The sequence below is a fragment of the Crocodylus porosus genome, unplaced genomic scaffold, assembly GCF_001723895.1.
Source record: "Crocodylus porosus isolate Cpor-Errol unplaced genomic scaffold, CroPor_comp1, whole genome shotgun sequence".
In the NCBI taxonomy this organism is placed as follows: Eukaryota; Metazoa; Chordata; order Crocodylia; family Crocodylidae; genus Crocodylus; species Crocodylus porosus.
In genome coordinates, this window is record NW_017728931.1 from 71,716,351 (window position 1) to 71,729,776 (window position 13,426).

Genomic DNA, 13,426 nt, shown 5'->3' on the forward strand with positions numbered 1-13,426 from the left:
GCTTCCCAGAGAGGTGGTGCTCTCACCTTCCCTGGAAATCTTCAAGAGGAGACTGGATAGGCACCTGGCTGGGGTCTTATGACCCCTGCCTCCCCCAGTGCTCCTTCCTGCCCATGGCAGGGGGTCAGACTGGATGATCTGTCTAGGTCCCTTCCAACTCATTGATTCTACCATTCTATGAAAAGCTCCACTTTCAATGTAATCTAAAACTGGATAGAAGAGGTATCTATTTTAGGAGTTCCTAATGGTTAAAATTTATATTTATGTTGGTCTGCTAAGGGACAGGTATCTGTTCAAGTTTGTACTTTTATTTCACATGCCTCCTGCTAACATTAACAGAACTAATTTTGTTAAGTAAGCCAGTTAATTAGAGTGAGTTATTGTTAAAGATCTTTATATGTTCTAACTTCAAAGCAAAATCAAATAACTGATCAAGAGAAAGGAACAGAGAAAAATCCAAGACTTTCAGAAAAAAGGGAAAACAGCTGTTTTTCTTAAGCAGCTGTTTTTGTGTCGCAGGACACTCCCATGCCCTGCTCCTAGTGAGTTATGAACTTAAGGGGGGAGGTGTGTCGCAGGGCACTGAAGTGCCCTGCTCCTAGGAAAAGGTACAGGTGCCGGTTGCCGGGGCAACCGTAGTTTGGTCAGCTGACTGGAAGGGCCCCGGTGCAGGCAGGGAGTGTGGAGAAAGGCCCCAGCACGGACCACGAGAGTGGGACGAGCCCAGGGAACCCGCGAGGGTTCGGGCAACTGAGAGCACAAGGAATGCCCGTGAGGGTGCGGGAAACTGAGACGAGCCCAGAGGGCGTCCGTGAGGGCGCGGGCTATAGCAAGGTAAGCAAGGGGGCGATGTGAGGGCACAACAAAGAATTGACTAGGCAATGCCTGGTACATCTGCGAGGCTTGGGGTGTGGTATCAGGGATGGTAGGAGCCACGCGTAGCCCCTAAGGCTTTAGGGCATGTAGTCAGCTAAGACGGGGCACAGACTGGGATACATCAGGGGTACCGTGTCCAAGGGGTTGAAAAGGCAGCTCCCATAACACTAATAACATCAAAGATGTGGCAGGTGAGAACGAGGGTGCATTGACACCAACTTGACACAGTAGGGGGCGCTAGGAGAGATCACAGCCGCTCCTAGGACCCCGCCCCATGACACCTTACCTTTATGAAGAAGTGTGAGATAGATTAAAATCTACAAAGAATCATTACTTCTGCATGAAAGTCGGAATATGACATAAAAACAGAATAAAATGTAGATTTGAATAAGCAACAATTTACAGAGGTAGTCTATTCCTAATTCAAATACTCCCATAATCACCAAATGCCATGTAATGCTACATTTCTTATCTCCTTCATATAATCAGATTCTAATATTGACTGTACCTGTTCAAGAACTTCTTTGAAAGTTATAGCCTCTTTGATATTTGTTACAGGGCTATCATACATGATCGCAATCTGGTTTCCTCGTCCATTCTCAACATGACGATCTACAGCATTATAACAAATATTCAGCTCCCCATCTACAAACCTGGAAAAAAAAGAAAGCATCAAATAAGGTCAATTTTTTTCAAGGTAATTAGACTAATTTGCCAAAAGGACTGATAGCACTAACTAAGTGCTTTTAAAGTATGGTATTCAATTCATAAAGCCCTTTAATATTAGGTCAAAATAATTTGCTCAAAAATGGATAAACAAGACTATCAGTGGGGTCATAAGTGCCTTAGTTTAACTTCATGAAGACTTGGAATCAGATAAATATAGTTGTGATATCATGTGGCCTCACCAAAAGGAAGGTACATAACTTTATCCAATTTTGGAAAATAAGATTCCCTGGGTGTAAACAGAATTTGGACAAAAGAACACCTTCAAATCCCAGGCACCAGAGATACAGTCAAACAGGCATGGTTCAATAATTAGTGAATACTAGACATAGAAACCAAATGAGCAGCAAGACTTTTTTTGATCCCACTGTCACTGTGAACTTATGAACAGGAATGAGAGAAAAGATGTCTTGATGTATCTAAAAAGTTTTCAAATACACACTAACCATTATAACTAAAAAAAAGTGCTTTGCCTGTAACAGAGTAATTAACAAAGGTTAAAACAAAAAAGGTTTGCCTAGGTTATTCCATGCATTTTTGGGCAAAAATTACTGTGTATTTGCATTTTAATGTACTTTATTTAGAAAGAACACATTTAGGACTTAAAATATGCATGTTCATTTCTTAGTATCTACTGTAAGATATGCAAGCATCTGTATTTATATGAAATCAACCAAATGGTTATATAATCTTAAGTATTTGTCTGACATTCATAGTGCATTTGACATTACCCTGCTGTACTCCAATGATTTTAAAAAATTGCTGCAAAGCACAGCATGAGTCATAGTCTTCTCAACAGCCAGATATTTACAGAAAACTGTCATCTTCTAATTAAAACCATTTCACAAAATTAAATTTGGTTTTTATAGTAACGTTATATAGAAGAGAATATTCAAAAGTAGCATTATGCTTAAGTGTGAAATATAAAAAGAATTACATTAATTTGAAAATTAGCCAGTATCAAAAATGAACTCCAGCAGTGGTCTCCACTTTGTGTGACCTGACTCATGCATGCCACTCTGCCCAACTCTACACATTTACCAGTAACACAAAAACCTTTAAGGAATGATAAATTAAGCTGCTGGAGAAAGTCATTTAAGGAACACTCAGATCTCATAAAAAAACTATGCTGAACTAGGATATAACTAACCATAAAACAGAGGGTTTAACATGGCCCAATGGAAGAAACAAGAAGTCTGAGGGAATAAAATATAGTGAATCTGAACGGAGACAGTCCAAAGCTTCATTCAGCTGTCATGTCACAAGTAGAACTCAGATGGGGGGCTGGGGTCAGGTTTCAGGGGCCAAGGAGCAACAATACTGGAAGTCCAGAAGCCAAAGCCAAGGGCCATAATACTAAGTGTCAGTTGAAGTCCATGGTGTCATGGATCAAGACAGGTCTGTCACTGAGACCAGGCCAGAAACCAAGAACCAGAGAGTTCAGAACACACAACAGGGGAAGCAAGAACAAGGCACTAGGATCTGCGGCAGTAGGCGAGGCAGGAACAAACGTGCAGGGGTCAAAGGCTGAAGGGAGGCAGGGACAAGGCTGGCACAGGGCAGAAACTACAGCAAAAGGGCTTGAAGCAGAAGCGAGCCAGGAGCAAGGCAGGAGAGTCCTAAATAACAAAGCTACAAACACTATTCTGTTACAAGGCCCCAAGGGAAGTGGAAAGGTTTTTTAGCCTCCTGTCAAAGGCTTGTGGCTTCTACTGGTTCACCCCAGCTCTGGGTCACTTTTCCCTTATAGGAACCTTATAGGAAGGCCAGGGCTGGACTGGGCCCAGCCACCTGCTTGGTAAAGCTACAGCCCAGGACTCCTCCATGAGCCTAGAAGACGGTCTCCCTTCCTTCCCCTCCCCCTGCCCCAGGGGTTTCTAGCAGTGCATGTCATGCTGCACACTCCCAACTCAAGGCATATATCTGCAAGCAGAGGCATGCTAATGGTGACGGGGGGCACCCAAGGCCATTTTCTCACAGGACCAGGCCACCAAAGGCCCACAAGAGCCTGGCACTGTGGAACAGCAGCCCCAGGCAATGTCTGTAGATGCCAATGAAGTGGGTCAGCTGTTTTGGGACACATCCTAACACAATTGATCCCACTGCAAAGACATCTGTTTATAGTCAAAGAGTGACAGAAACCCTATGGCTCTATAACATATGCCTGTGTAAGACTCTCCTCCTGCAGAGCTCCTTCTCCTGTGAAGTTCTGGACAACCTGTAGCCTTAAGGCCAGGCTTATATAGTCCTCTCCTTTCCAGGCACCTTCCCTCCCTAATGCCCAGGGGCTTTCCATGGTTATCAGCAGGCTTACATGCTTCCCAGCAGGCTGCCCCCTGTACTGCCTAGCTTTGCTGCTTCTGTCTTTGTCAAGTAACAGATTATTTTTTTTACCAATTAGCAAGTCCTCTGTAGCACTGTCCTAAAACCAGGCTAGCTTTTCTGCAAGCTCCTGCTACGCTGTTCTGTAGACATTTAGCTCTCTACTGCCTAACCCATGGTGGGGGCAAAGTCTGGACTCCATTTCAGACTCCAAAGTCTGCAGCAGACTCTATTTCCCAGCAGCCCCTGCCCGCATTGCTGCAGCAAGTTTCCGTGGTGACCCAAAAAGCAGCAGCGCCCTGACAGTGCAGTGCCATAGTTTCCATGGAAAACGGCCCCACCAATGCTGGCAAGGCACGCAACACGTTGGGGAGCTGCTCCAGGGCTGGTATCTTGTGGTGTTGACAGTGTGGTCCAGAGCTGGACCAGAGCTGTGATCTGATGCCTGCATGCCCCAGGGAGGGACATGCAGGCAGTAATCCATGGCTCTGCCCCGTACCACTGTCACCACTGCAAGGTACCAGCCCCGGAGCAGCTCCCCACCAGTGCTGGTAGGACTGGTCTCCAATGGAAACCCAGGCCCTGCGCTGTCACAGTGCCACTGCTACTGGGGTCTCCATGGAAGTGAGCCACGACACAGGGAGGGGCTTCTGGAAAATGGATAGCTTTGGTTTTGCTGAAAAAACTGCACACCATTGCTGTTAGCAACCTTTTGACTCTCCATTTGTTTTTTCCACTCTCAAATTTTCCTGTGTCTCAACTTTAAAGTGGCAATAAATGGCTTGGTTGTTTGAAGTTGGTATCATTTTGCTTTGAAAGCTCTCTGTTTTCTGTCAATGAGAGTATGAATTTACCTATCATTCTCATCAAATCCATCCTGGTGTTTCTTTTGTGAAGAAACTTAGAGATTTTTCACACACCTCATGGATACTTTTCTTGAGACTCTCCCAGTTATCAATGGTATCAAAATTATCAAGGAGGTCAGAGCTGCTCACAGAGGCACTGCTGGAGATGACCATTTTATTTTTAACTGGGATTTTCAGATATTCTACACTGAACTTCTTCCTTGGTTGCTTCTTTTGTTTGCATCAGTTTGAGGCAATGTGAACAGACACGATGGAATATATCAAATGATGATCTATCCAACAGTTGTCCATCAGTAGCTCTACTGATATGGACATCACGTTGGTCCCACACATACACTATTACCAATTTGGTGGTCAGTTTGATGCCACTGTTCTGAGCAGGGGTGCATTCATGACATCTTCAATTTGTTGCTTTGATGGAACAGGGAGTTTGTGATGAGATCAAGTTCCAAACATTTGCTCAGAAGGAGAAGTCCATTTAAATGGATTTCCCCACTCCTTCCTTTCTAACTGTTCCTTTCTATAGCTCAGACTCCCCGCCCACTCCCACACTGAAATCTCGAACAAGAATTATCTTATCATCTTTGATGACAGATAACAGAATATTGTCAAATTTTAAACAGAATTCTTCCTTGGTTTCCTCATCTGCATCAAAGGTCAGGATGTATGTTGCTGGTCAGTTGGATTATTCTTATCACATCATAAGGATCATGAGCTGCTCTTTTGTTGCCAACTGGACATTCAGGCATCTAAATAATAATTTTGGTTTCGGTAGCAAAACCCATGTCACGAGCATGTCTGTCTTGTTTGTCTTTTCCTTTCCAAAAAAAGGTGCAGCCACTACCATATTCTGTGAGAACCCCCTCTCCTGCACATCTGGTGCAGCAATGTCAGTCTCAAACCAGTCTTCTGGCCACAAGTGCTGTTCTTCACCCCATTCAGTCACTATTACAGTTGTCCATCAGCATGTCGGTATTCCAGGTTGCAAACTTGTTTTGGATCACAGATCAAGTGATCCCACTCAGTGCAGTTTTCCAGACAGGTGAAACAAAAAAGACTATATTTAGGGGACCCTTTCTAGCTCCCTCCCTATACAGAGTGAGCAGAACAGATCCTTGTACACCAGTTTCAATTCCAAGTACAAAAACACCACCACACAATCATTGCCTCTGTGTGTGACTAAGGGCTTCGAGATAGGACTTGCTGATTTGCCAAAATAACTACAGGGAGAAACAAAACCAAAGCCAACACCTTGTATCAGAGTACAGAATCCTGCCTCCTCTTACAAAAAAAATGGTCACCTGGGACTTGACATTAAAAGGAATACACTCCCAATGATGATGCATAAAGGTCAAAAGCAACCTTACTTGTGGCATCTTATAGCTCAGGGGTGGACAAAATGCGGCCCGCAGGCCAGATCCAGCCTGCCAGGCCATTCTATCTGGCCCACGGGGCCCCTAAAAAGTTTAGAAAAATAAGATTTATCTGCTCCTGTCTGCCTGTCATGCGGCCCTTGATGGCTTGCCAAAACTCATTAAGTGGCCCTCCACCTACCCCTGTCATAGCTGCTAACAAATATCTCAGAATCAGCACGGGCCCCTTATGCTAATACTTTGGTAGAAGGAGATGGTCAGCCACAGATATCAACACTGCCTAATTAACCAGGTCTAAAATCCTTTTCTGATGAACAGGTAAAAGAAAGGAAAGCTATGACTCTGGCCAAACATCATCCTTAAGTTCAAGACACTAGTAAAATCAATTAACCCCTAAACATTTCACTCAAAATACTGGGAAGACGAGATCAAATATTTTCAAAGGAAAATTCCTTGCAACTAGAAAAACACGTCTAGCAAATTTACCTTACTGCCAGTGTTCCCAAATAATTATTCCAGGTTATTTTTTTGGTTGTTGGTTTTTTTTGTGTGTGTGTGTGTGTAAATTTTGTTTTGTTTTTATAGCGGAAGGGGAAAATGAAGTTCTTCCACAGATTTAAAAGTTTTGTAGTACCAAAGCTACTTTCTTGAAGCAGTATTTTGAATATCCTACTTACACTTATTTACAGGGTGGATAAAAATCAATTATTTAAAAAATAATCTATTTTCATAGTTTCGTAGCTGGTGAGGTCAGAAGGGACCTGAGCAGATCATCAAGTCTGACCCCCTGCCATGGGCAGGAAAGAATGCTGGGGTCAAAGGACCCTGGCAAGGTGTCTATCTAGCTTCCTTTTAAAGACCCCCAGGGTAGGAGCGAGCTCCACTTCCCTTGGAAGTTGGTTCCAGATCCTAGCCGCCCTGACTGTGAAGTAGTGCCTCCTGATTTTTATTCAGATCAGTTTTCTTTGATTTTAAATAGGATTTTGTTTTACTGTTTTCCTTTTTCAAACAAATTGGCTTAAAATGAAATTTGAATTTAATACATCATAGGCTAGTATAAAATTTAGTATAATCTATTAAAATAATTTAAACAAAATAGATGAGAGTCAATGAGCCTCTACTAAAAACTTAGCAGTTAAAGGCTAATTTTCTCCTACATGAGAATGAAGAGGAAAACATCTACCTTTTAAGGTTATGCTTTAAAAATATGGAAAAATATTTCATGTATTAGGGGTTTGACCCTGCAACAGAGGCAGGGTCTATATTACAGGTGTTGGAACCTGTCCACTAACTCCAGCAGACACCATAATGTGTACTCCTTGATCTGGATTATCCACTGAGCTCACCTGGATAGTATAAATTCTGGTTTTATTCTCTCTACCTGAGCTCTGATAGCTCAGCTCTCAAGTTATGACTATTTATGATTCTGCACTGATAATGGAGACTTATTCTCCAGCTCATGGAAAAATAACCATCTGCTCAGTAACTACCAACCCCGTTTCTGAATGGCTCTGGATACTTCAGTTAAATTACTTTTCTTGATCCTTTTGCATATATACAAAGATGTAAACATTAACTTCTCAGGTGCTCTATCCATGTACCTAAACTAAGATACTGCAACACACAAGGCCGGGGGTTGCAACAGCAGAAACCATGAATTGTAAGGTAAGGGGAAAGGGGTCAGGGCTTTTGGGGGTTTTTTTTCCTTTTGGGGGGTGGGGGGGAGGGTATGGTGGGTTATGTCACAAGGTGAAGGAGTCTTGGTCTGTTAATTTCTTGCATGGAGGAGGGAGAGGGAGCAGAATAAGTAGCAGTGTACACAACAGAAAGGGCTAATGTTGGGCTCAAAGCAGCATAAGAAGAGGAAAAACACTTTGTGGATTATAGACTAGAATTGATTTCAGTACCTGGAAACTGTATGAAAAAACTGCCAGGGCTGCAGGTCACAAAAAGGCCCTATTTGGAAATATTTCCAAGAAATTCCTCTCCCACTGTGCAAATGAGGAACATGTGTCAAATGTAAACACTACAACAAGGAGCTGCAAGATTTGGTAGCCTGAATGAAGGAACGTTATGAAAAATGCTGATGTGAGTACGTCTGAGCCATCCGGATTAATTGGCTAGGAAATGTATTATTTCTGAACCGCTCCTATAGATTGCCTGCCATACACTTTAATGCTAATAAATGATAAATTTATGACAATACTGTTAGTTATTTTGGGTGGTTTACTAACAAATTTCAAAATGTTTGTGTTCAAAATCTAATGAATGTGCTAGTCTATGGTGGTATATGTCAGTTATACTCTTCTGAAGTGACTGTCTCATTTTAAAGAGAATTAGGTAGTAGGAACTTAATCGTAGGTGACTTTCACCAGGGCATTTTAAATATTTTTCCCCAGGAAGATCTAAAAATACTTGGCTTAATTCACTAAGCACAATTCATTTTTTAATACTATAACAGTTAATACTAGCATTTAATAAATTACTTGTAAATGTGCACCATGTTTTGATTTTTAAAAGTTTCTGTATCCAAAACATTAAAAATTTGTTTAATAAGTTTGAAGTGCTGATTTTGGTGTTTAATTAAATTCAAATTGCAAACTAAATCCAGCTTGATATAAATATGAGCAAAAAGTTAATCATCTAGTGAATTATATATATTTCACCATTTAATAGCTGGGGCCTACCAAAATTGTGCTTGCACAATTTTCACAGAAACCATGATTTCAGGCAGGCTCTGTAAAAAAGCGTGGGCTCTGCACTTTTGGCAGGCTTGCTGCAAAAAACTCCCTCCAAAAAACAGGCAGACAAACAAACTTTTTGGCAAGCATAGAAAAATGTGCAGGAAGCCTTGCAGTCTTGGAACATGGAGGGAAAGGCAGAGGGGGGAAAGAGCAAAGAGAAGGGGGATGAGGTGGGGCTGTTTGCAGGGGCCCTGCACTACCCCCGTTCCCTATGCCTTCCACCCACTCATGCTCCAAGACTGCAGGGTTTTCTGTGCGCTTTTCTCTGATTGCCAGTAATGTTTGTCTTTTTTTTTTTCTGGCATTGAACCAGCCAAAAGTGTGGAGCCCAGAGATGGCCCAAAACTACAACTTAATTATCCTGATTAAGCCTGGGGAAGCCATTAATCCATGCTTCATAACACTTGGACTGATAGCTTCCCTGGGCTTAATCAAGGTAATTAACCCACAGTTTCAGGCCATGTGGCAATCTGCAGGAAGAGGAGGCACAAAGGTGCTCCACCATGCTCAGCCCACAAAAATGGCAGCCTGCCCTGGCATCTGCCTGCAAAATCAGTCAGCTGCCTCCTCCAGTTCGGCACCCCCTAGTTATAGCACATTAAAATGTAGGATTTCTAACAATCCTAATATGTTAAACTATATATTTTTGGTACCTAGTTCATGTGCCTAGGAAATACGTGTGTCAGATCTGCTATAAAAGCTGTATTCAGTTGTAAATCAATGTGTTTTAACTGTTATACCAGCCAATGAATATACACTTTTATTTAAAAGGGAAAGTTGATGAAAATTGGGCTTGTCTGATTTAAATCAATTTGATTTAAACCAGTCCACTCTTCAAGCTATTCAAAACACTTTACAGAAGTTTAAGATTGCAAGTTTTTTGTTAAAAACTTGCAATCTCAAAGAACAAAATCAGGTTTATTTGATGAGACCCATTTTCTATAAAACTATGCTGAGGGGCATTAATTCACAGAAAAATAGGGCTGAAAGTGACCTGAAAAGTTGGATTATCCATATCTAAACTATTCCACACAAATGTCTCATCTGCTCTTTAAAACTTTCAGGGATGGAGACTCCACAACCTCTCTAGGTAACCTGCTTCAATGCATAACACCACACACACACACTTACAATGTTCTTCCTAGTATTCAGCCTAAATTTTCTTTTTTGTAATTGAAGACTGTTACTACTTCTGTCTCCTGCAGCCACAAGGAATATTCCATCACCATCCTCTTCTAACCACCTGTTAAGTATTTCAAGACTTATCAAGTCCCTACTCAGTCTTCTCTTCTCTGGACTAAAGAATCCCAGTTCTTCCATTCCTCATAAATGTTGCCTAGATCTCCAGTCATTTTTTGTTACTGGTCACTGAACTCTACAGTTCATCCAGGTCTTTTTTTAAAACATAATGCCCAAAATGGGACACACTACTCCAGGCAAGAACTCACCGATGCTAGTAAAGAGGAAGGTTCACCTCAACTTGCAGGCAATACAACCCAGAATGCTACTGAGTTTTTTGTTGCTGTTGTGTTATTTTGCAACAAGGGCCCACTGCTGGCTCATATTCAGCTTGTGCTTCACTATAACCCACAGGACCTGAAATACTGGAGCCTGGTTAATTAGATCAGTGTATAAAACTAGCATAAATTAGACAGGTGTTGTTGGGTGTCTGCACAAGCCATTAGCATGAATAATGCAATGTTTACATCCTTGTTTATGATTCAAATTAGTAAAGCTCAATTAATGAAAGTTACTTAGGATGCTAACTGATCAAGTGATCACAGTGTAAACAGTGAGTTTTATCTGATGCTCCTTCATATAGCCATAAAAAGGAAAGGGTATATGGAGTAAGAAAAAAAGATTTGGGAGCTGGGGCCTGCTCCACAGTTGTTTTGGCTATTTTTTTTTCCTGTGTCCCAAATGTATTAAATTGTCATTTACTGTAATTGACTGTTCACCAGTGAATCAGCTGTATTCTTTCATTGCCAAAATCATTTTTTTTAAGTTATTGTGGTGTTCAAATGAGTTGAGCAATGCCAGCTCTTAGTTTTCCCTTGTTTTTTGTTTTTTTACTCCAGAAAAATAATAGAGCAATTATCCTGAGGCAAACAACTCGGGTACATGATGCCAGATCAGAATGTTTTTGGCACTATGGATCCTATTTGAAATCTCTTGTGAATCATGTCTGTACTCTAACAATGCTAACAGTGCTGCACACCCTGACTGAGAATCACTGGTTTAGACTGAGGGGTATTTAGTTGTAGCCATGTTGGCCTAAGGACATAGGCAAGTAATATCTTTTATTAGACCAACTGAGTAGTTGGAAAAAAGTTTTAGGCAAGCTTTCATGTTTAGTCACCCTTCTTCATGCATTGGGAGTCTCTGCTGGTCTGTCTCTTCTTGAGATATCACTCAAAGAACCTTGCCTGGTTTAGACTGAGTTATTCTCTTATAAAAAAATCACTTCTAATAAGTATAAAAGGACTTCAAAGTAATGACTATTCTTATCACATGTGATTATGTTTTACTTTACTGTATGTTGTTTACCTTCTCTCTAAACAACTGGGTGTTTTATCCACATATCCAATGTTTTATACACCCAGGGGTGGATCCAGGGGGTGTGCACCTGTCTTGATGCTCCACCATTCATGCTGGCCTTCACTCTGCAATTCTGTGATCTGTTAGCTGCTTATGGTAATAAAGCTCCTATTTCACAGCCGTGCAGGCTGTTTGTAACTTATTCCAATGAAGTTGTGTTTGTTTTTGCTTCAATCTTCAACTGAATAATACAGCCCTGGACCCCTAGCGTATTACCAAAGCTTCTAGTTTATTTTTAACTGGAGAGAAGTAGTTTTGGTGTTAATATGTTACAATGTTCCATATCATATGTACCCTCCCCTCTTTTCAAACATCTAGATCTGACATCACCCCCCCACAACCAAAATAATTCTGTTAACCACTTGGCCTTTAAATTGTAATCAAGTAAGGAAGCAATGGTACCTTGGATTCATAAAATGTCTTTTATCATTGGTGAAAAACATAACCCTTCTTGTGTGTACAACAGCCAAAGGCACTTGTACCTTGGCGAAATATAGAGGGTGCACGCAGATGCACATGCACCCCGAGCGTGGCGGTGTACTCCCTGCAAAAAGGTCACCATTCGCCACCCCCCCACACCAATGAAACTGCCGCTGCCATACTCCCATTTCCAACAGTGCCACCACTGCCTGCAGGAGCTCACCATGCCCCCCAGCCTCCAGGGGCACACAGCATTCTTACACTTATACCATGGGCATACAAAGATGGTACTGGTATAGACACAGGCACACAGGGGCAGATCCAAAGGAAGTGCAGCACTGTGCCTGCATTCCCACCCCCACCTCTGATTAGATCTTGGGAGCTTTGAGGGCTTTTTTAAAGTCTCCAAAGCATGTAAAATTCCCCTCCTTCCCCTTCCTACTCAAAGACAGATCCTATCCCCTTCCCCCTCCTCCTGCTACGGATTTTCCCCATCCCTGGTGGGGCCAGGGAAGCCCCCCTGCTCCAGCAGGGCTGTGCAAGGATGGGTTCAGCTGGAACCAATGACAGCAGCAAAAACAATGGGCAGGGGGGTGCCTCCTTCCCATGCCTGCCCCTGGGGGAACTGGGTGGAACAGGGGGATACAGCCTGCCTATCTCCACTGCTTCTGCTGCCCCCATCTCAGCTCAGCCCAGCCCAGTTGTAGCCAGGCTCAAGGGAACAGGAGCCTCCCTGGCTTGGGACAGTGGCAGCAGCAGTCAGGGTCACAGGCGACATGTGGGGGGAAGGGTGCCCCCCTTGACCGCAAGTGCTGTGGTTGGTAGGGGGGCACAGCGAGCTAGTGCCCCCCCCAAGATTGATTTCCACCGCCGTGCTCAGCAACCCGACCCCCCAGTTGCTGGCTGGCTGCTGGGGGATGCCGCCCCAGTCATGCCTTGCTGGTGCCCCCCCAGACTCGGGAGGCACGAGTCACCCACGGTCAGGGGGGAAGGGGAGGAGGCACAAAGGGGCAAGGGAAGGTGCCGAATTCTTATCTGCTTTGAGGACTTCAAAAAAGGAAGTCCCCAGAGGCTCCAGCCTGACCAAACCAGAAGGGGGGCGGGGGGGGATGCTCCCGCACCCCCTTTGCCAAATCCTGGATCCGTCCCTGCTAAGACTGAGACTACGATTTAGAATAAACTAAGACTACGATTAAAACTAACACACACACACTCTCTCGCTTTCTCTGCCTGTACAGCACAGCCTCCTGCCCGGACCCCGCCTCGCCCCGCCCCGCCCCGCCGCGGCCGCGGACACACGTGGCGCGGGCGAAGCGCGGCAGGAGGGGACTGGAGCCGCAGCCCGCGCGACGCCCCGGTAGTCACGTCCAGCCCCGGCCCGGCGCGGCCCGCGCTCACCAGGAGGCGCCCCGCGGTCCGCCGGCGTCCAGGACTCTCGCCCAGGGCTTGAACCACTCGATGCGCTCGGCTGCGGCGCCCCAGACCCGGGCGGGCTCGGCCA

General features: G+C 43.7%; 1 protein-coding gene across 4 annotated transcripts in view; it reads right to left on the reverse strand.

Annotated features, from left to right (window-relative positions):
• The window catches only part of ACSS3 (acyl-CoA synthetase short-chain family member 3), a 178,383-nt gene extending 166,092 nt beyond the window's left edge, over positions 1–12,291 (reverse strand). For 3 of the 4 annotated variants that reach the window (XR_002102507.1, XR_002102506.1, XM_019543148.1), the window contains exons 1-2: positions 11,455–12,291; positions 1,385–1,529 (exon numbers count right to left, since the gene is read on the reverse strand). Coding sequence is in view for 2 of the 4 variants with exons in the window: in XM_019543148.1 (XP_019398693.1) it covers positions 1,385–1,447 (63 nt within the window). In the remaining 2 variants the exon portion in view is untranslated. The remainder of the gene's footprint in view (positions 1–1,384; positions 1,530–11,454) is intronic. The other variant, XM_019543147.1, reaches the window with a different exon arrangement.
• Between the last annotated feature and the right edge of the window lie 1,135 nt (positions 12,292–13,426).